Source organism: Lissotriton vulgaris, chromosome 7 (genome assembly GCF_964263255.1).
Source record: "Lissotriton vulgaris chromosome 7, aLisVul1.2, whole genome shotgun sequence".
In the NCBI taxonomy this organism is placed as follows: domain Eukaryota; kingdom Metazoa; phylum Chordata; class Amphibia; order Caudata; family Salamandridae; genus Lissotriton; species Lissotriton vulgaris.
The window spans coordinates 608530985-608552837 of NC_141695.1; the positions used below are offsets into that span (position 1 = coordinate 608530985).

The 21853-nt window shown below is 47.8% G+C and overlaps 1 protein-coding gene across 1 annotated transcript in view; it reads right to left on the bottom strand.

Moving 5' to 3' along the window:
* Nucleotides 1–21853, bottom strand: part of MYO15B (myosin XVB) — a 961787-nt gene that overhangs the window by 894359 nt on the left and 45575 nt on the right. The window contains exons 5-6 of the mRNA XM_086930750.1: nucleotides 9438–9613; nucleotides 6046–6139 (exon numbers count right to left, since the gene is read on the bottom strand). Of these exons, the coding sequence (XP_086786876.1) occupies nucleotides 6046–6139; nucleotides 9438–9613 (270 nt within the window). The remainder of the gene's footprint in view (nucleotides 1–6045; nucleotides 6140–9437; nucleotides 9614–21853) is intronic.

The window sequence follows — 21853 nt, forward strand, 5'->3', positions numbered from 1 at the left end:
TGGAGGAACACACACATCATTTCAAAGACGTATCGTTGCTTTGGTGCTTGCCATTGCCGGAAAACATCCATAATACCCTCAAGATCATACTGGGAGGTATACGTAACCCATCTACGTGCCATATGATCCAAAACTGTACGCTCGTCTATAGCAGGCAACTGACTACGTGATTGTCTATACTCATTCACTGGAGACATACCCAATTGTCCCAACAAAGGAGAAAAGAAACCGGAAACAGCAGCAGTCACTCGCTGTCTAGTAGAAGGAGAAGATGAAAGAATAAGGGAAGATGGAACAATAGTAGAAGAATCCAAAATCGGAACAGAAGGAGTATTATAGACAGACATAGGAGTAGCAGACAAAGGGGGAGGCAAAGTTGGCGGCCCCTGAGGAGGCTGCACCAAAGGAACAGTAGCCAACGGAAGAGGAGCTGGCTGTGGAGGAATTACAGGTGGCACAACATCCGGAGGTTGTACAGCCACAACTGGTGGCGGTGGTGCCGTAGCACTCTGTGCATAAGGGGGTGGCGAACTCAATAGATGAGACATTAAAGGATCTTCCGCAAGTTCTTTCTTGTCTTCCTGCTCTTTAGGCGGCAAAACCAGGTAGCATCTAGCTACCGCTAACTTCTTCACCCTAAGCATCTGTTCGCTCTCTTGCTCTTCCTCATTATCCCTGAACACAATAGCAGCTTGTACCATTGACATACCTCGTTCTCGTTTATTCTTCTTTGCTAATTTAATTTCTTTCTGTTTGGCCTCTTTGCTCCATATGCGGAAAGAGTCAAACATTGCCGGCCGGGCTTTCTTCTTGAACAATTTCACTTCGAGATTGTCTAAAATCTCAGCTTCAAAACTACCGTAACGGGGCCACTGTAGGACACCGTCTTTTCTCGTATACTTTACCCAGATCTCATTATAACTAATGGGGCCCACACCATGTTTCACGTATTATTCATATGTAGGAGTTCCTCTAACCGGGAATCCTTAGAACAACCACAACCAAATATCTTTCCAAGTCTACTAAGACCAGGCATCTTGCTCACTAGTCTAGCTTCTAACTACAAGGGAAATCTCAAAACGATAGTCTCGCGAATACACGAGTCCCTTGGCTTTGGGGCCTGCAGGTACCAAATCAAAGCGATCCACTAAAGGGATACCAAAACACTTAACTGAAATGTCGATGGCGTCACCAGAAGACCTGTCAATGGTCTCGCTCTACAAACGTCTAAGGAGTCAATGCAGCAGTCCTTCGTAGCCGTCGGAAGGCAGGAAACCTCGCAGCAAAGACTGTCGGACCACGCCGACATACAGGGGTCGATGAAGTGGTTGGCCTTCCTCCAGAATTTCCATACGAAGCTCCTCACGATCTTCGGGCGTGGACCGGTACCGATGAAGTCGCCCCACGTGGGACGCCAACTGAAGGACCGGGTTTTAGAACCCAGCGGCGTCAGGGAAAACGCCCGATGCCTTCGAGTTACCCTGCCTTGGCAAACAGAGACACGGGACACTTCTTGATGACGTCAAAGACCAAAGTTTATTGGCTGCAACCAGGAACAGAGATCTACGAAGCACAACACAGGTGGTTCGCTAGAGACTGCACAAATTCAATGAGCAGAGCATGGTCTTTTATGCCAAAAATCAAGCCTCAGGCAACATTCCAAATTAGCATTGGGTTCATACAAACTGACCAATCGCAGAGTGACATTTTGAAAATTGCGTATGACGACAATCCCACTTTCCGTTGTCCAGCCCACCAGAAATGACCAAGCACATTCCAATATTCTTGTTCGCTCAGGCCGGACAAACCCATCATAAAACCCTTAACCCAAATCAGTGATTATGTCATAAAGGAAGGAGCAGAAGCAGATTGGAAGTGAGATAGAAAGGTGGGTGCAGTGTACCGTAAACTCGGGCATGTCCTGCTCTTTGATCTTTATCTGACCAGCTGCTTAACAAGGAACTGGCTCAGCGAGGTCAGCCTCGGGCAAGGGAGTCAGTTCGGCCAGGTCACTCAGAAGTCAGCTAAGGTGTACGTGTCCCAAGGACTCGTTCGGCCGCAGTCATCGGCCTATGTGAGGGCAACCACACAAAATGGCTGCTGTACACAAAATGGAACCTGAGGGTTCAAACAAAATGCCTGAATACGTAGTGTTCTCATTGATCGATTAATACGAAAACACTCGTACCCACAACACTCGTCATTTGCGGTCTGCTGACACCAAAATCGTCTATTTCCGACGATCTTTATTGAACGGGTTCGGAACCACCGAACCTCCCTCACAAACCACGGAACCACACGACGCCGAAGCTAGTGAAGAGACAAGCGCGGTGGGGAGAGAGAGAGGCCAAGCACGGATTCCGCCACAGCCAGCAGCGCCCCCGCCTCAGCAAACCGGGACCCCGACACAGCCAGCAGCGCCCGACGGACCTGGCTTAGCTCCGCCGCAGCAGCTGCAGGTTGAATCTCCAACTTGCCCGACATCGCCCCCGAGCTCCCAAGGCTGAGACGGTGAGCGCAGGACTCAACAAGGAGATCAACACACCGCCCTCCCCCATGCATCCGAGATCCCGGAGCCTGAGCTGGCTCGAGGGCCATTACGCTGTGCTCTCGGACGTCCTGCCACAGCACGGGGCAGCCGACTCCCATGCCCTGAGAGACGGCCGGTTGAGTCAGGCCCTTGGCAGAGTGCACTGACTGTAGGCTTGTAGACTGTGGGCTTTAAGGTGTCGTAACACCCCTGATGCTGGTCTGCCGGTTTCCCTTTCACCCGCTCTCTCCCTCTCGCTCCGTGGCAGCCCATCTCCCTCCCTCCCTCTCCCACTCCTCAGGCCGGCCGTCATGTTACGCACCGGAGAGGGAGTGAAAGGAGGAGGGGCAGTGAGTGCAGAACGCGTCCCTCTGGAGCCGACGCTGAGTCTCTCCTGGTCGCGGCCCGCAGCTTGGATAACGCAGGTAAGGGGTTTGTGCTTGCTCGTTGTGCTTGCTTTTCTGCCCCCTGCCCCCTCGTTGGTTGTGCTTGCTCTCCTGCCCCCTCGTTGGTTGTTCTTGCTCTCCTGCCCCCTCGTTGTGCTTGCTCTCCTGCCCCCTCGTTGGTTGTGCTTGCTCCCCTGCCCCCTCGTTGGTTGTGCTTGCTCTCTTGCCCCCTCGTTGTTTGTGCTTGCTCGCCTGCCCCCTCATTTTTTGTGCTTGCTCTCCTGCCCCCTTGTTGTGCTTGCTTTCCTGTCCCCTCGTTGTGTTTGCTCTCCTGCACCCTCGTTGGTTGTGCTTGCTCTCCTGCCCCCTCGTTGGTTGTGCTTGCTCTCCTGCCCCCTCGTTGGTTGTGCTTGCTCTCCTGCCCCCTTGTTGGTTGTGCTTGCTCTCCTGCACCCTCGTTGTGCTTGCTCTCCTGCCCCCTTGTTGTGCTTGCTCTCCTGCCCCCTCGTTCATTGTGCTTGATCTCCTGCCCCCTCATTGGTTGTGCTTGCTCTCCTGCCCCCTGGTTGGTTGTGCTTGCTCTCCAGCCCCCTCGTTGTGCTTGCTCTCCTGCCCCCTCGTTGTGCTTGCTCTCCTGCCCTCTCGTTGGTTGTGCTTGCTCTCCTGCCCCCTCGTTCATTGTGCTTGATCTCCTGCCCCCTCGTTGGTTGTGCTTGCTCTCCTGCCCCTTGGTTGGTTGTGCTTGCTCTCCTGCCCCCTCGTTGGTTGTGCTTGCTCTCCTGCCCCCTCGTTGTGCTTGCTCTCCTGCCCCCTCATTGGTTGTGCTTGCTCTCCTGCCCCCTCGTTGGTTGTGCTTGCCCTCCTGTCCCCTTGTTGGTCGTGCTTGCTCTCCTGCCCCCTCGTTGGTTGTGCTTGCTCTCCTGCCCCCTCGTTGGTTGTGCTTGCTCTCCTGCCCCCTTGTTGGTTGTGCTTGCTCTCCTGCACCCTCGTTGTGCTTGCTCTCCTGCCCCCTTGTTGTGCTTGCTATCCTGCCCCCTCGTTCATTGTGCTTGATCTCCTGCCCCCTCATTGGTTGTGCTTGCTCTCCTGCCCCCTGGTTGGTTGTGCTTGCTCTCCTGCCCCCTCGTTGTGCTTGCTCTCCTGCCCCCTCATTGGTTGTGCTTGCTCTCCTGCCCCCTCGTTGGTTGTGCTTGCCCTCCTGCCCCCTCGTTGGTTGTGCTTGCTCTCCTGCCCCCTCGTTGGTTGTGCTTGCTCTCCTGCCCCCTTGTTGGTTGTGCTTGCTCTCCTGCACCCTCGTTGTGCTTGCTCTCCTGCCCCCTTGTTGTGCTTGCTCTCCTGCCCCCTCGTTCATTGTGCTTGATCTCCTGCCCCCTCATTGGTTGTGCTTGCTCTCCTGCCCCCTGGTTGGTTGTGCTTGCTCTCCAGCCCCCTCGTTGTGCTTGCTCTCCTGCCCCCTCGTTGTGCTTGCTCTCCTGCCCTCTCGTTGGTTGTGCTTGCTCTCCTGCCCCCTCGTTCATTGTGCTTGATCTCCTGCCCCCTCGTTGGTTGTGCTTGCTCTCCTGCCCCTTGGTTGGTTGTGCTTGCTCTCCTGCCCCCTCGTTGGTTGTGCTTGCTCTCCTGCCCCCTCGTTGTGCTTGCTCTCCTGCCCCCTCATTGGTTGTGCTTGCTCTCCTGCCCCCTCGTTGGTTGTGCTTGCCCTCCTGTCCCCTTGTTGGTCGTGCTTGCTCTCCTGCCCCCTCGTTGGTTGTGCTTGCTCTCCTGCCCCCTCGTTGGTTGTGCTTGCTCTCCTGCCCCCTTGTTGGTTGTGCTTGCTCTCCTGCACCCTCGTTGTGCTTGCTCTCCTGCCCCCTTGTTGTGCTTGCTATCCTGCCCCCTCGTTCATTGTGCTTGATCTCCTGCCCCCTCATTGGTTGTGCTTGCTCTCCTGCCCCCTGGTTGGTTGTGCTTGCTCTCCTGCCCCCTCGTTGGTGTGCTTGCTCTCCTGCCCTCTCGTTGGTTGTGCTTGCTCTTTTGCCCCCTCGTTGGTTGTGCTTGCTCTCCTGCCCCCTGGTTGTGCTTGCTCCCCTGCCCCCTCGTTGTGCTTGCTCTCCTGCCCCCTCGTTGTGCTTGCTCTCCTGCCCCCTGGCTGTGCTTGCGCTCCTGCCCCTTGGTTGTGCTTGCTCTCCTGCCTCCTCATTGTGCTTGCTTTCCTGCCCCCCGTTCCCTCGTTGTGAGCGTTTTTTCTGGTCTCTGTTCCCTGTGTGTGGCTGTGTGTGTGTGTGTGTGTGTGTGTATGTGTGGTTGTGTGTGCGTGTGTGTGTGTGTGTGTGGCTCTGTGTGGGTGGCTCTGTATGTGTGTGTGGGTGGCTTTGTGTGTGTGGCTCTGTGTGGGTGCATTTGCGAGCGAATAAGCTGTTGGCATTATAAATGACAATGCCATTTATTTATGTTTTAAAAACAAAAACATAAATAAAAATAATGTCATTAGCAATGCCAATAGCTCTAACTTTAAGAATGCTGAGACCATTGCATTGTAAATGCTTGTTAATTTTAAGCCTAAGAAGTCACATTGGGAGCGTGGAGGTGCCCCAGTTTCAAGTGGGATGTTTGCAACATCATGCCAGACACTTTCGGTATCAGAGCTCTTTTGATGAAACATTACTGATGAATCTTTGAAGATTGTCCTTATTATTAGCAGCGTATGCCCTGAAGTCATTGGTTAGATCCATGTGATAAAACACTTGTTGGTGGTTAAAACTTCAGCTAAGAAAGAGAGAAAATTGCCTATTAAGAAAAATCATTTATATTGTATGCTAGACTCTCTGGTGAACTCTGAAGGCATGCTTGCAATTGACCGATAAGGGTGCCAGGAAAATTAAGTCACAGTTTGGGGTACTTTGCGCAGCAGAAGCTACTAGCAAAAGATAAGATTAGTGTAGTTAAGCATGTACAATCAAATCCTGATAAAACCCAAGAAAATATTTTGCGTGGAAGGTACAGGGAACTTGTTGCGGTAATGAGAAAACAGATAATGATGCACAAGGCTCTCCTGGAATAGCCTGCGGTGGAATCTTTTCACATTCAGTAGTGATGAGAGATCAGATACAATGTAAGGGTAGATACTCTCTTTGCCTGCAATGGAATCCTTACCTGCAGGTACCGGCGACACACCAAGGGTAAACGGGATATCAAAAGAACGGCCCCAAAGTTCACAAGAGTCTTTTTCAATCTCCTGTAGCGCCTCCTGAAACCAAAGAAAAAGTTATTATTGGCACATAAGCAACTACCAGAGAATTAGAAAATTGTAACTGGAATCCGTTATAAATGCCACAGGCCTACTGACTTACAAAAGATTGAGAGAGGTTTTGCAACTGGCAGGGGCCTCTGAAGCTACTGTGAAGCTGGAGCACGGATGCCCACATATTAGGATCTACTTGTATAAGACTGATTTTCCTGGAATTTTTGAGGAACCTCCTTCACTAGAGAAATCAGATTTCTTTATGGTTCCGTCTGCCTTTTACAAATGGACACCCATCAAACCCAATGGTTTGTTATTCATCCATCATGGATGGGAATTCAGGCTAAAACTGCAAGCATGCCCTATTTTACAGTCTGATTCTTCAACAAGAGGACCATCTTCCCATGTTCCAAAGTATTGTTATGTACAATCAGAGAATTAAAGTCTGGCACACTTCTCTACACCAACACTTGCCTATATCTGGAGTCATCAGCTTTCGCCTCAGAAGTTAATTGGGCGCTTCTTCATGCCAGATGCAGATTCTGTTTTAGTCTGTAAATTCCTTGATCCACAAGTACCACAACTTCCTTAATACCTGTGCTCCAATAACAAGACTCTTTGTCAAAATGTGAGATTTAACCCAACCTAATCCCTAACTAGGTTAAGCAAAGAATGACCTGGTTTCACCCTTGACAGCACATTGCATGACTATTTAAATAGCGCTCTCCAGTCTCCATATACCCATTCAGCATATTTACACTCATAGGCACCCAGACCCTAGCCAAAGGGTTCATCATACATCTGTACTCTCAAGACTTAGACATACAGTGAGTTCTGCAAGTGGAGAAATCCACACCACAGTACCTATAAATTGGTCTTCAAATGCCTTAGCAACTTATCTTAATCAGTATACCACCTCAAGTACATCAGTTCATTCCAATGTTATGTCCAGGGCTGGCCCAGGCAATTTTCGCTATCCGCTTACAAAGCATTACCTGTTCAGTATCACTCACTCTTCCTCAAATATCACCACCAGAACGTCACATTTAGCAGTAGTAGTTAATGTGTAAAGTACTGGGGCTCTGCTCAGGAGGCAGCTTGCACCAGCCAATTTCTCCCGTTAGCGCTGCCTAAAACAGAACCTATTACTAACCATGAAGTGGGAGAGGATGTGGCATAATGGTCAGGTCTGCCAACTTCGAAGCTGGGGAACCAGGGTTGAGTCTCGGCATCCGCTCAATAGCCTCTGATTCTGGGCAAATCACTTAATCTCCCCATAAATGAATGGGTCCTTAACCGGTGTTCATGAAAAGTGCTGGTGTTGATGATTAAGTGCGGCTGTTGAGCACCGGAAACCACTGGCTCAAATTAAGCACTGTTTAGCAGACTGTTCACTGCCCACTTTTCTCTCATACACAACATCTCCTTCAGAATATCCACAAAAGCAGATACCCATACTCTGACTGACCATCCCATCTTCAGCTCCATTCACCCCTCAAATCATGGAAGCCACTCATTTTCCCCTAAAGGATCATGATCTCACTCCCAAGTCTAAACACCTTTTTCCTCTCACGCACCTTTCCACGATGCTTTGAACTGTCCATCTAGTTTCTAACATCTCAACACTTAAGGACTGATACCTGAACATTTCAACAATTTCCTGTCTATTAAGCTACTTAATCAAATGGTTTCACTAGCTCCAATGCACTGAGATGGGTTTAGATGAGTACGTTATTTGCCTCTTTTCACCACAACTATCTCTCTCCCATTCTCATCCTCCTGGAACTCTTAGAATAAATTACCACCCGACCATTGCATTAACCCAAGTCTCCTTAGGAACCGCAGGCGTAGCACTGGAGGGATTCTCCAGCTGCTCCTTCTTTGAGCCCTAGTGCTAGTTACGCTACCAGCTCACTCATGCCAGTTATTTACCCAAAGGCTTAGTCCTCGCCCCACTTCTATTGTCCATCCACACTATATTCTTCAGCAACAAAATCTCTTCTGCTATCTTTCCATATCAACGCTACATTGAGGTCACCCTGGTCTTTCTCTCCTCCTCTTTTACACTCCACCATAAAACACAAATTGCAAGCTGTTTCACAGTCACCTGGCACAGGAGGGCCATCTCCTCCTTTATACTCAACTCCTCAAAAACAAAGATTATTTACTTTAGTGCCACTGCACTAGCCCCCTTTAATGCTAATACCGACTTTTCGCCTTCTGGTCGGACACAACCTTAGCATGCAATTCAACCCTAGCAAGAATTGGACCCTTTTATCACTGTTTAAAGCTGTCAGGTTCCAGCTGCTAAACACTAGAAAAATTCACTCAACCTCTCCTAAGTTAGTTTTACTGGTTATGATTAGGGTAGCCTGCTAAAACAGAGTTCAAGTGCAAATTCCAAGGTATTTTTCCCTTACACCAAACAATTTCACAACAATTCGTATACATGTGCTTATGTAACTCCACCAACACTGAGCAGGATGGCTGTATGTGCATCCTAAGGCAAACGTATTGACGCGCCTACTGTTCAAAGCAATAAATGTCCATTCTCCTTATCTCAGACTTTCACAAGCCTCTCAGCTTTTACAAGCTGCACCCAGGCACAGTCACTACACTTGGTCAACCACAACTTCCTGGCAGTACTCAAACCTACATGAGCCGCCTCCTCCCACGTGGAGTTCATGCACATCCATGAAAACAACTCCTAAATCTCAAAATCCCTTAAAGCTAATAATCCTCACAATTGTTGGTAAAGGCAATTAACGAATGACTTAGGAATACTTTGTAATATTCTCGGAGTGTGCAATAATGCCTTTGTTTATATTTTATTACTCATCATCAGGTATCATCACTTTATCAATATGTAGACACCCCCCTGAAAATGTTGCTCTGTTTATTGCTTCAGCTCAAAGGGCATACCAACTTAATCAATAATTAAAATAAAATATTTTAAAAAGCCAGTAACGCTGAGGCTTTCTCCTCAAACATTGCCAATCACTCTCAATGCACAATCTTTAAGCTTGCTTATATCCATAAATGCTACTATGAACACTCAAGTCAAGTTCTATGGCTACCCAATTATCGATTGAGACTGTCCACAATCATAAATAATTCACCCTGTAGCACGTGGCTTGTGAAATCATAGCATTTTTTAAGTTAACATTTTTACAGTGGCCCTGCAGTTCAGCTTGAAACCCTTAAACTGGGGTTTTGGGCCTATCCTATAAGCATCAGGGTTTCTCGCAGAAAAGAAAAACTCCTCAGTCAGAGCCTTGGTGTCCAGTAAACGATTGCCTCGCACCTTGCTTGGTAGCCCCGGATATGAGCCTGGATGATCGTGATCTTCTTGCGGAAGGCCTGGAATTTCTTACGGTTTATGAATGCTCTCAGGTTCTTCTGTATGGTGATGATGGCCCAGCTCTGTGTCTGATTCCATCGTCTCTCCAGCATCTGATGAGCCTTCTCCCTCATGAAGACCTGGATGGGACAGAGAAATAATAGAACAGACGACCAATGTATCAGGAACCTCAGCACTAGATACTTTTTTCTAATGTAAATCTAGGACAAGGCAGAGCAATGACACAGCCACTGATCAATATATCAAGAATAACATCCTTGCTGAGATATGGGGCAGTACAGAACAATCATGGAACCACAGACTGTTGTATCAGCAACTGCAACACTAGAGACATTTTCCTCATGAAGACATGCAAGTTGACAGAGAAGCGATACTACTTCTTACCAATGTTTAGGGAGCCTATTGTTTGAGTATTCCCAATCTTAAAGGCCTGAGATGGAACAGAGTAATGATAGCACCTTTGGTCACACTTTCAGAAACCCCAGCGCCACAACCATCACAATCCTGAAGATGTAGGATGAGATAGACAAACACAAAAGCCCCCTGTCCCTGCCAGCTGCCACAGTTCACAGCTGTCGGTAGGCCCAGGAATTAAGTAAGATGTACTTGGAAATAGAAGACCTACAGATGAACAAAAATGCTTATTTCTAACAAGGTATGAACATTCAGATTAAACGTAATCTATAATAAGCATAAGTATAAGTAGGTTACTGTTAGAAAGTGTGGCTGTGCCAAATGTTTACAATACCAGCTGTCAGACATCCATGCCTTTTAAAGCAGCAGAAAAGGTTTCTCATGAGAGGTTTTTCCAGAATACATTGTCTATTCTTGGCTGCAGAATAGTGAGAGACCATCCCCGGTTTTATCTTAACTCATAGAATTCCTTTCTCACAGGAGCTCTGTCAACCCTTGTCTCCATTAAGGCTGAAAGAGATGTCCTATAGGGTTCCCCTATTTACATTTTATTTAAATCCAAATATTGTCATCTAAACCCAGAAACCACAAAGAGGGTTTAGGCCCTTCCCTGTGGATATTCGGCGTTTTGGAAAGGATGAGCTAGCCGCCAACCACTGCCCCCGGGCACTGGCTGGAGCTCTTTTATTGTAATAACCGGCTTACAGGGGTGACACCCGATCAGGGCTGTAGGGCCACAGAGGAACACAAGATAACAGCAGCATACGCTGTGGTTGGGATTGTCTGGGCCACTACTACGTACAATGAGTGTGCGACTCAGAGTGTCTCCACGACTCTGGAGTTCCACCCCAGTTGTACTGGATACAGGTGTGTCGTTGGGGATGCAGATGATGTGGCTCCAGGCATGGGTGAGAGAAGTTGCCAATTCTGGGTTGTCAAGAAAGGCCAAATGGGGTGAATTCTCCCACTGCTGTTTGACGAGAGGATGGACCCTAAAAATAGGACAGCAACAGATCCTTTTCAGCATTAAAATACCTCAAAAAGACAAGAGATAGAGGGGCCCAATACACGCAAAGGCATTTTTATAGAACTGCCCAGTCATTGGCCCACAAGGGGAAAGCAGTGACCATCTAGAGAAGCAGGGAGATTTACTGACACAAGAACAGTCCTTGATAATGACTTTACTGGGAGCCCTACAAGGCATGACCAGCAGCACTGGCGAAAGAACCGCCTCTTTGGAGACTGTTATAGAAGACATTAAAAGTCATGTCTCTGTGACTGAGAGGGGTGTGGGATCTCCAGAACAATGCAAGTAGGTGCAGGAGCAAGAGACAGAACATCGCAGAGGCAACCCATAGATACTATAATCTTGAAGCCAGTGACTTTGTGTCCATCGCAGATCTAGAATTCAATGTAGGGCTCCTGAAAAACAACGCTCTTGGCAGCTGAGGCGCACAAAGAGTGTAGAAACACATTAGTTCAGAGTTTCTATAAATAAAGTTAGAACCAGCAAGATGGTGCCCGGCAGCTTTTCATTTGTTGCAGGGCTCCTGTTCGCACACGTTCATCGCCAACATTGCATCCCTCGCAGCTGTTTAAGGTTCTCTTCCTCGGTTCGCTTCTTTCCCCTCTATTTTCAGAGTTTCCAAAGACTTCCTTACCTGTCACCTCACCTACAAGCGTTTTGAATTTCCGGACCTCACGGCAGTGGATCCATGGCATCTTCATTGCCAGTTCTTTGGGGGTGCAGGGGTGTCTCGGGTGCCAGCAGAGGTTCAGCACTGTATTCTCTTCTGAAGGAGCTGGTGAGTAACTTAACCATCTAGTATGGCATATGTGTTGTTGTCAGGGCGTATTCATTTAAAAATGCTGTTATGGAACTTGTTATCCTAAGGGCCCAGTTGTTACTCTGTCAAAGCCAATATCTACATAAGTGTTGAGAAGCTCCTCCTGTGACAGAAGTGTGTTCTGTCTTCTCACTCTATTCTTCTCTTCCTCATGCAGGAGTCTCTCAGAGTTTTATACATTCATTCAGTGGACCTACACTCTGTGCATGCCCATTCATGGAGATTGTGGTGTTGATGTTCAAATCTATTGCACCTTTTTTCTCATGGGACGGTGCATACCTAACATAATGTTTATTGTGGCTTAGCAGGACCTAATCTCAAATTCAAAGGTCCCCTATTAAATGTCTTTTGACGAATGTGCTCTAAAATGCACCATTTCACCCTGCGAGTTGAAAAAATGCTTAGGGGCGGAATTTTCTTAGAACCTTTCTTGGGGTAGTTGGTCGTGCTCGTGAAGAAAGTTTTGGTTTGATGTTATCCAGAACGATAACACTCTGCTAAAACCGTATCCTAGAGAAATGTTGAGTTCCAAGTTGGGAGCAGTTTCTGCACGGCAGGGTGCTCAGTGTCTTTTATGTATGCTTGTATGGAGATAAGTATATTAGACACTAACAAGAGGGCTAATTTTGACAACGGCCACCTCAGGAGTTGACCCCCAACTAGACTTGGTGCGTCAAGGTGAGTTCTGCAGTTAAGACCTAAAGCGATCCTCTTGACCTTGCCAAACCTAGGCCTAATGGGCATTTTGGTGGAGGCCACCTGGAAAATTTGGTACTTACGGACCTTGGCTAATGCGTCTCTTGCGTCTCAAACACTCAAGTAATGTCCAAAACACAAAGGACTCTTAGGAAGTGCCCCTTACAAAACAAATATTTTCCCTTTCTGAATTACTTACCGTTATTTGCTAATTCTGGAAATCCTTAAGCTTACCTTCCCTGAAGATCTTCGTTCACTACAGTAGGAGGAGAGATCTTTGTTAAGATTGGAAATACTGTCTTTAAAGATTTGAAAGGCAAGAAAGGTTGTCTTTTGGATACATCTCTGCTGTATGAGAGGCTGCTGCTGTCAAGTGTAGTCAATGAAGCTGCACTTTAGCTGATAATCCTCTCTTCAGGTGTAGAAAGACAGTAAACTAAACTGGTGTCCATGTGCAAAGCAGCTTAAGGTATTACAAAAATGACACCAGCAGTCACTAAAACAACACCCTATCTAGGAAGCTACCAACTTTTCTGTCGTTCTCCGTGTTCCGTGTGAAGCTCACTCACGAGGATTAGGCTCTGACTTTCTTTACTGCATGAACATCAGCCAACATTAATGTAAGAAACCCTTTTAGTGTACCATGGGGCACACAGGTGCTACTGAACCCAACCGTGGTGGTTGAGGCCTTTTACTCCTGATGTCCCGGGGCCCGACCTACTATGGATCTTTAGCAATTGGGTCAGGTACCCCTTCTGCACTTCACACAGTTTTTCTGTGGTACTGGACAGAATGGGAGCAGGTTCCTTTGGAACACACACCCCAGCCAAGACCGCTACGAATCTCAGCACTTCTCTCAATAGCAATTTTACTGGTGGCCCCTCCTGGTATACAGGGTGACTGCAATGTGATGGTACAGACACATCAAGTCCCGCACGGTGCTTAACTCGCGGTTATACATACGGTGGCCACCTTCACAGGGGCTACACCCCAATAGGTGCACAGCTGAATCCTAACACCACACACAGGGAGTTCTTACAGTAGGACTCCCCACTGGACCTTGCTCCCTCCAATGCTCTCCTCTCCTCACAGGTCACATTGGTCTTGCAAAAAGGAAGGTGCTGGTGCTCCAGGCTCCATGGCAAGTGTTCTTAGCTTCCCTGGGTGATACCCCTTCACCTATCAGGGATGCTAGCAGGCCTTTTCTCCCAGTTCTGGTTACAGGCAGAAATCTTGCAAAGCACCCTTCCTCACAGTCCAGCTGACTTCTTAGCACATGACAAATGTGGGGGTCTCAACCTCTCCTTTTATAGCCCTTTTTCAGACACCAAATGTGATTTAGGTCTGAGCCTTTAAAGGTTTATGTTAGGGTTCTGCTTCTTTTAAAGTGCACACTTCTCCTTTTATTCTTTCCTCCTTAAAGGATGTTTGTGGCAGCAGGCAAGACTCCGAAGCTGACTGACCCACAACACAATTCATGGGCGTGAGCAGAGCTCACCACTGAAAGTCTGCCACAGTGATATGTGAGTCTGAAGATTAATCCCATCCTCCCAGCCCTATTCTTTATGATTCTCTAATCAGATCCATCTCCCTTCCTGAGATGTGTCCAGGCCCCTTCCCTGTGCTTTATCACTGAATCAAAGAGCAACCTTTTGTAATGTAAAGGGAGGGTTCCTTCCTTCAGTGTGTTTTCTAGTGTGCCCCACCAGCTCACAGGAATGCACGAATCCACAAATCTGTCTGGATTATTCCTCTACTCATGTCTTCATCAGGCAGGCCTGGGCCTCACAAAATGGAACCCAGGGTCCTCCATACAATGTACCATTCCAGGTACCCTCACTCAGTGTACATTCATAGCACACTTTCTGTTCAGCACTAATACCTATATGTACTGTACCCTCACATGTACCCATGCCTCTAGCACATACACTGTTCAGCACTGAAGCTTTCCTATCTTTAAAAAAACAACAGTTGATGGACAGAATGCAGAACAATGTCATACATTCACCCCAGTACAGAGATCTGGGCCTAAATCCATTGTTTTTTTTGCACTCCACACCACCCCAGTTCAGACATGGCCATATGCAAATCAGCCTTGACCCTGTGCCTCATGGGAACAGTCCAGCCCGAACTGCCAAGCCATGTCTTTCCTGGACCAGAATCAAGCATCCAAGGACCGGTTTCTGGCTATCAGCCATCTTCAGCCAGGATAGCTTGACTCCAGTGGTGTGGAGAGCATGGGACTCACGTCTGAGCATACCCATCCCACTCGGGGGGACAAATGCAAAAACAACATTTGATGGACAGAATGCAGAACAATGTCATACATTCACCCCAGTACAGAGATCTGGGCCTAAATCCATCGTTTTTGTTCACTCCACACCACCCCAATTCAAACATGGCCAAATGCAAATCAGCCTTGACCCTGTGCCTCATGGGAACAGTCCAGCCCGAACTGCCAAGCCATGTCTTTCCTAGACCAGAATCAAGCATCCTAGGACTGGTTTCTGGATATCAGCCGTCTTCAGCAAGGATAGCTTGTCTCCAGTGGTTTGGAGAGCATGGGACATCTGTCATGTATTGTATTCCTCTCAGGCATACATACTCCCAGCACATGTACTTACCACAAATATACTGCATAGTACTTCTCCATCCCTGTAGTGTACCTTTCCCAGATACACATACAACTAACACATTCACAACTACTGCACTATGCAGCTCCACATTTACCAGATGTAGGCCAAGGGTGGGTTAAACACACATCAGTGGAACTTTAAAGAAGTAGAGTGAGCCTATAGGCTGGTGACACAGGGTAACCAGCATTTGCAATGCAATAGGTCTCGCATTTGCGAGAGTTTGAGCTATTGGCATTGTAAATGACAATGCCTTTTATTTATGTGTTGTTTTTAAAACCGGCAAATAAAAGACATTGTCATTTACAATGCCAATAGCTTAAACTTTCATAAATACGAGACCTACTACATTGCAAATGCGTTTTGTGCAATAAAAATATTTTTAAAGAGTTAGGAGAGAGCTTGCACTGCCTGCATCAGCAGGCAGGGCAAAGCTATATGAGAAAATAGTGCTCGGAGGCTGTAAGAAATGCGTTACTTACCTGTAACTGCAGTTATCCAGTATTGGTATCTCTCATAGATTCACATGCCTGAATCATTCCCCGTCGTCGGGGTGGGAGTCCCAGGTATATAAAAAATAGTAATGTCATACAGACATGTACATACTAATAGGCCAGAGGCCCCTCATTAGTAACTTATCCATGTCCTTTTGTAAAAAGGACCAAACTTTGGCCAGGAGCCAATCAGCTGACACCACCCTCTAGAACCTTCCTGGAAGGAGCCCTAGTACCGCAGATTTTCGTAAGCACAGTGCTAAGTAGTACCTACTGAGTAACCAAGGTGAGCCCTTCCAGGGGAGGCGGGTGGGTTGCATGTGAATCTATGAAAGATACCAATACTGGATAACTGCAGTTACAGGTAAGTAACGCATTTCTTATCCAGTATTATGGGTATCTTTCATAGATTTACATGCCTGAATCAGAGTAGCAAGCAATTACTAGCACATTTCGAAAAATACATTATGTAAAGTCACCTGATAATAGTATATCAATTGTGAAATACAACAAGTAATAAGATACTATAAACATGGAGAAATGTGCAAGAAGGCAATAGGACAGAGGGATGAAAGGAAGAAGGCTCACCTCTAGTGAAAGAGATGACGGAGCACCGCTTGTCCCACTGCTGCATCCTTCATCAGTTCTGAATCCAAGCAGTAGTGCTTGGTGAACGTATGAGGTGTCTTCCATGTCGCCGCTCTGCATATGTCAATGATGGGTACTCCAGCGAAGAGCGCCATTGAAGTGGAGACCGCTCTAGTGGAGTGAGCCCGAACTTTAGAATGCCGAGGATGTCCTGCCTGTTGGTGGCAGAAAGTAATGGCTGCAGAAATCCAACTTGAAATGGTCTGCTTTGTTAATGGAAGACCTTTTCTGGGTCTGCTAAAGGCAATAAATAGTTAGATTTACAAAACTGTTCTGTTCTATGGATGTAGAACTTCAGACATCTCTTTAGGTCTAAGGAATGGAGAGACTTTTCTGCTGCGGTGATTGGATTCGGGAAGAAAGCACGCAGAACTATAGGTTCATTTAGATGAAAGTTTGACGGAACCTTTGGTATGAGTTTAGGATTAGTCCTTAGGATAACCCTTTCCTGTTTGAACTGTAAGAAAGGGTCTTGAATGGAGAAGGCTTGGAGCTCACTCACTCTCCTTGCTGATGTGAGCGCTACTAAGAGAGCTGTTTTCCATGACAGGTATTTGATGTCTGCTTTGTATATTGGCTCAAAGGAGTGTTTCATTAACTGAGCAAGTACAATGTTGAGCTGCCAGGTAAGTGGCAGAGCCCTCACTGGAGGAAATGCCCTGAACAATCCTTTCAGGAACTGCTGGACCAGTCTATTGGACCAGAGAGAAGTACCAGACGAAGAACCGCCTATACCGAGATATAGCCGCCAGGTGGACTTTTATTGAGGCGTGGGCCAATCCCGAGTTAGCCAAATGAAGCAGGTAAGGCAGAATCTGTGCCGGCAATGATGAGAATGGGTGTATCATGTTTGTCTTACACCATATACAGAATCTTTTCCACTTCAGGGAATACGTTTCGTTGGTACTGTCGGCCCGAGCCTGGGCCAAGACTTCCCTGAATTCTTGAGGAACATCTAAATCCTGGAACTCTCTGAACTCAGGAGCCAAGCCGATAATTTGAGAGATGCTGGATCCGGATGTTGGACTTGCCCGTGGTTCATTGCGAGGAGAGTCGGGCTTGGCCTGAATGGAATTGGCGGTTCCAGCGACAGAAGGTGAAGTTCCGTAAACCAGTGTTGGCACGGCCACGCTGGGGCTATCAGGATTAGGGTGCAAGCTCTGCCTTCATTTTCCAGAGAACCCTGGGAATCAGGGGAAATGAGGGATATGCGTATGCAAAGACGTTGCACCATGCGATCGAAAATGCATTCCCGAGAGACCCCTTCTGGGGGTGCCAGCTTGCATAGTATTGGCATTTTGCATTGAGTTGCGTCGCAAATAGATCCAGGTGAGGCCTGCCACAATGGGAGAAAACGGCGTTGAGAAGATGTTGATCTAGCTCCCACTCGTGGCAAATGGAGCGTTGCCTGCTTAGAGAGTCTGCCAGGGTATTGTCTGCCCCTGGGACATACTCTGCCCGTAAAGAAATGTTGTTTTGAAGTAGACATTTCTAAATACATTGAGATTCTTGCGATAACTTTAGAGATCGAGTTCCCCCTTGTTTGTTCAGATAGTGCATTGTAGTGGTGTTGTCTGTTCTCACAAGCACAGGGGAATCCTTAATCCGGGGCAGGAATGCTCGTAGTGCCAGATAGACTGCCCTTAGCTCGGGAAGGTTGATGTGCAGCTGTTTTTTTGCCAGAGACCATAGCCCGCTGATCTGAAGTTCCTGCAGAAATGCACCATTCCCCTCCAATGAAGCATCTGTGGTGATCACATGTGGTGGGACTGGTAGTAGGAATGGAAGGCCCTGGTTCAGATTTCGTGGTTGAAGCCACCAGTCTAGGGCCTGCACCATGGATGGAGTGATCTGGATTAAATCGTCGAAGGATCCTGTACATTGGATACACTGAGTGGATAACGCCTCCTGCAGCGGCCGCATACGAAGGCGGCAGTGTGGAATCAACAGGATGTTGGAGGACATCATCCCCAATAATGACTTGTACAGGCGCACCGTGATGGTCTTTTTGGCCTGAATCCGGGCCGCCAGAGACCTTAGTTTGAACTGACGTTCCTGTGACGGGAAGGCTTTTTCCTGAGCTGTATCCAGGACTGCTCCCAGGAAAATGAGGCGCTGGGAAGGCTGTCGAACAGACTTTTCCTGTTTTAGAGTGAGTCCCAGGTTTTCGAAGAGTTGCAGACAGGCGTCGGAGGACCTGCTCACGCCTGCGAAAGTAGGTGCCTTGACTAGCCAGTCGTCCAAGTACGGGAAGACTTGATGATGGTGTTGGCAAAGGTATGCTGCCACCGGAGACAGGCATTTTGTAAAAATGCGTGGTGCCGATTTCAGCCCGAAGGGCACCACCCGGAACTGGTAGTGTTTGCCCGCCACAGCAAACCTGAGGAATTGTCTGTGGTTTTTGTGGATCGGTATGTGGAAGTAGGCGTCTTGGAGGTCTAAAGACACCATGAAGTCTTTCGCATTGAGAAGCTGCAGCACCTCCTGGATGGACACCATACGAAACAACTGTTTCTTGAGGTATCTGTTGAGGTCTCTTAAGTCCAATATAGGTCTCCACTTTTTCTCCTTTTCCTTATTAGGAAGAATCGAGAATAGAATCCTTTGCCCTTCTGATTCCTGGGGACTGTTTCTATAGCTCTTTTCTGGAGCATTAGAGAGAGTTCCTTTTGGAGGAGATGTAGATTTTTGTGGCTCATCGGACGTGTAGGATTCGAAGGAGGAGTTTCCACAAACTCCAAAGAATGTCCGAACTGGACCAGCTGAAGGACCCAGCAATCTGTTGTAATTTGTTGCCAATTGTGGAGGAAGGATGAGATTTTTTCTCCAACTGCGTAAGGTGGAGAAGAAGTGGAGGCCTGTGGGAGAAAGAGGTCATTGCCTTCTGGTTGTGTCTTTTTTCCCTCCTCGTCCACGAAAGGAAGATTTTTTGTATGATGACTGATTTTGTTGCTGCTGCCTTTGTTTGTACTGGGGTTTGTACTGCTGGTTTGAGCCGTACGATGATTTGTACCCCTGATATCTACCTCTCGAAGGTTGTCCTTTTCCTCTGGAGCCCCGAAGGGAAGTTTTCCTGAACTGGAGAGTACCCAGGGCTTTCGCGGTATCAGTATCTTTTTGAAACCTTGCAGCATCTCGTCTATCTGCTCCCCAAATAGTAGCTTGCCATCAAACGGCATGTCCAATATCTTGGCCTGCACTTACGGCCGGAAAGACGTGGCTTTAAGCCATCCATGGCGCCTTAGGACCGCAGCCCCTGCCAGCTGTCGGAATCCTGTGGAGGCGATATCCATCGCCACGTCGATTATCTCCGAGGCTGAATGTTCACCTTCGAGGAGAATCTTTTTTGCCTCTTCCTTTTGATCTTCTGAGATAGTTCCCAAATATGGGGCAATATCCGCCCACATCTGGCGGTTGTAGCACCCTAACAAAGCTAAAGAGTTAGCCGCTCGTACTGTTAGGGCCGACATGGATGAAAAACGTTTGCCAATATTATCCAGTTTACGACCCTCCTTATCCGGTGGTGCAGACAACGCAGCCGATGGATTATTAGACTTATGCTGCGCAGCCTGGGTAATGACAGAGTTTGGTTTTGTGTGACCTGTAAGGCATGCTGGAGCTTTGTCCGGAGCCTTATACTTTTTGTCAAGCCTGGGTAGAAGTGAAGGTAAAGATGAAGGATTCTTCATTATTTTCACTCCCTGATCCCAAATGTAACCAATAATGGGAATGTATCTTACAGCCTTTTTAAATGGCTCTTTAAAGTCATAGAGGCAGCAATCCTGAGGTTGTGTGGTCATTTCAATCTTAAATCTTGACACAGCCCTTTCCAAGATGTTATGGAACCCTCCGATGTCTTCCGGAGGCGAGTCTGCCTGCGCTTGGTCAGGGGAAGCCGGATCTGGAATTACATAATCATTCCATTCGTCGTCCTGTAGTTCTCCTTCCTCTTGTTGTTCCTCCTCTCCTTGTGCTCCATCTTCTTCCTCATCAGAAGATGGTAAAGGAGGTAAATAAGTAGTTTCTGGTTGGAGGACCAGCGGAGCCGGCCTAGTGAGAGGAGATGGGGTAGGTGTCACGAGTGGTGGTGGTGGCACTACTGGAGGAGGCGGATTGGATGGAAACCGCTGTTTGTAATCCGCAATGAGAAATTGCCGATCCGTCACTATGGATGCAGGGAGACACACCATAGGTTGTGACGTTGGAGGAGGAGGAGGAGGCTGATATTCCTCCTGGAAATCCATTTCTTCCTGACCCAGGTCTTCACAGTCAGAACTTTCATGGATTTAAATGTGAAGTTCTGATGGGCTGGTTGCAGTTTGAAGCATTGAGCCGTCCTCTGAGTCCTCCGTGTCCAACAGATGAGCTGGTGGCAGTGGCTGGACTCTGCTTGGAGAAGTCAATTCAGGCATTAGATTACGCTTAGTTATTCTGAAGTGTGTGTAAGAGTGCTTCAATGGAGGTGACCGTCGTCGACGAGGTGGTCGTCGACGGGGGAACGTCGATGGCCATAGCAGATGTTGTTGGCGGTGTCTTCGTCGACAATGGTACTGTCGACGGCAACGTCGTCGACGGTGTTTGCTTCGCTGGAGACATCTTCGGTGGTCCCGTCGATGACATCGTCGACGCTGGTGTCGACGTCGATACGTCGGAACTGTCGACGGAGTCTTCACTGTCGACAATGAGGGTCTCATCGACGACGAAGAAGGTTTCATCGACGTCGATGGAGCTTTTGCCGTCGACGATGACTTTGGCGTCGTCGACCAGGAGGCGCTCGTCGACGGTGGCTTCGTCGACGATTTTTTAATTATAATAACAGATGGAATGGACCTACCCGTCGACGCCGAGGCTGAAGTAGTCGTCGACGTGGAAGAGAAGGACGATGCCATTGATGTGGAGATAGTTGTCGTCGACGTTGCCACAGCCATAACTGAAGACGTCATAAGAGGCTTTTTGAAGGTAGTATCCTGAAGAGAAACCTTCTCAGCCATGACCTTTGAACAAACCTCTGAAGACTTGGGCGTCTTCTTTTGAGGTGGCTCCAAAGATGGTCCTGGGGATGACGTTCTAGGCCTTTTGGGAGAGGAATGAGTGCTTTTAATGGAACACTCACTCTCCCCTGATGAGAATACCTAGTCCTTGTCCTTAATTCCCTGGAGCCAAAGGAGCAGGCGTCCCTCTCTGTCGTTCAGAGTTTCGACTGAAAAAGTGCGGCAGACCTTGCAGTCCTTTGCAGAATGGTCAGGGTAGAGACAGTAAAGGCAGTCCTCATGCTTGTCATCAATATGAAGTCTCTTTTTCCCACAAGAGGCACAGGATCTAAATAGCCCTTTTTTAGGAGTGTCAGCCATGGTAAACTGAACAACTCCTCACAGAGAACAAATTCTGAGAGAAAAATATTAAAAAGGTATGGAAAAAATCCAGAAATACCAGAAAACTGAGCAGAGCTCAGAGGAGACTCCCTTAGCACGACGTGCGGTAGAAAATCTGCGGTACTAGGGCTCCTTCCAGGAAGGTTCTAGAGGGTGGTGTCAGCTGATTGGCTCCTGGCCAAAGTTTGGTCCTTTTTACAAAAGGACATGGATAAGTTACTAATGAGGGGCCTCTGGCCTATTAGTATGTACATG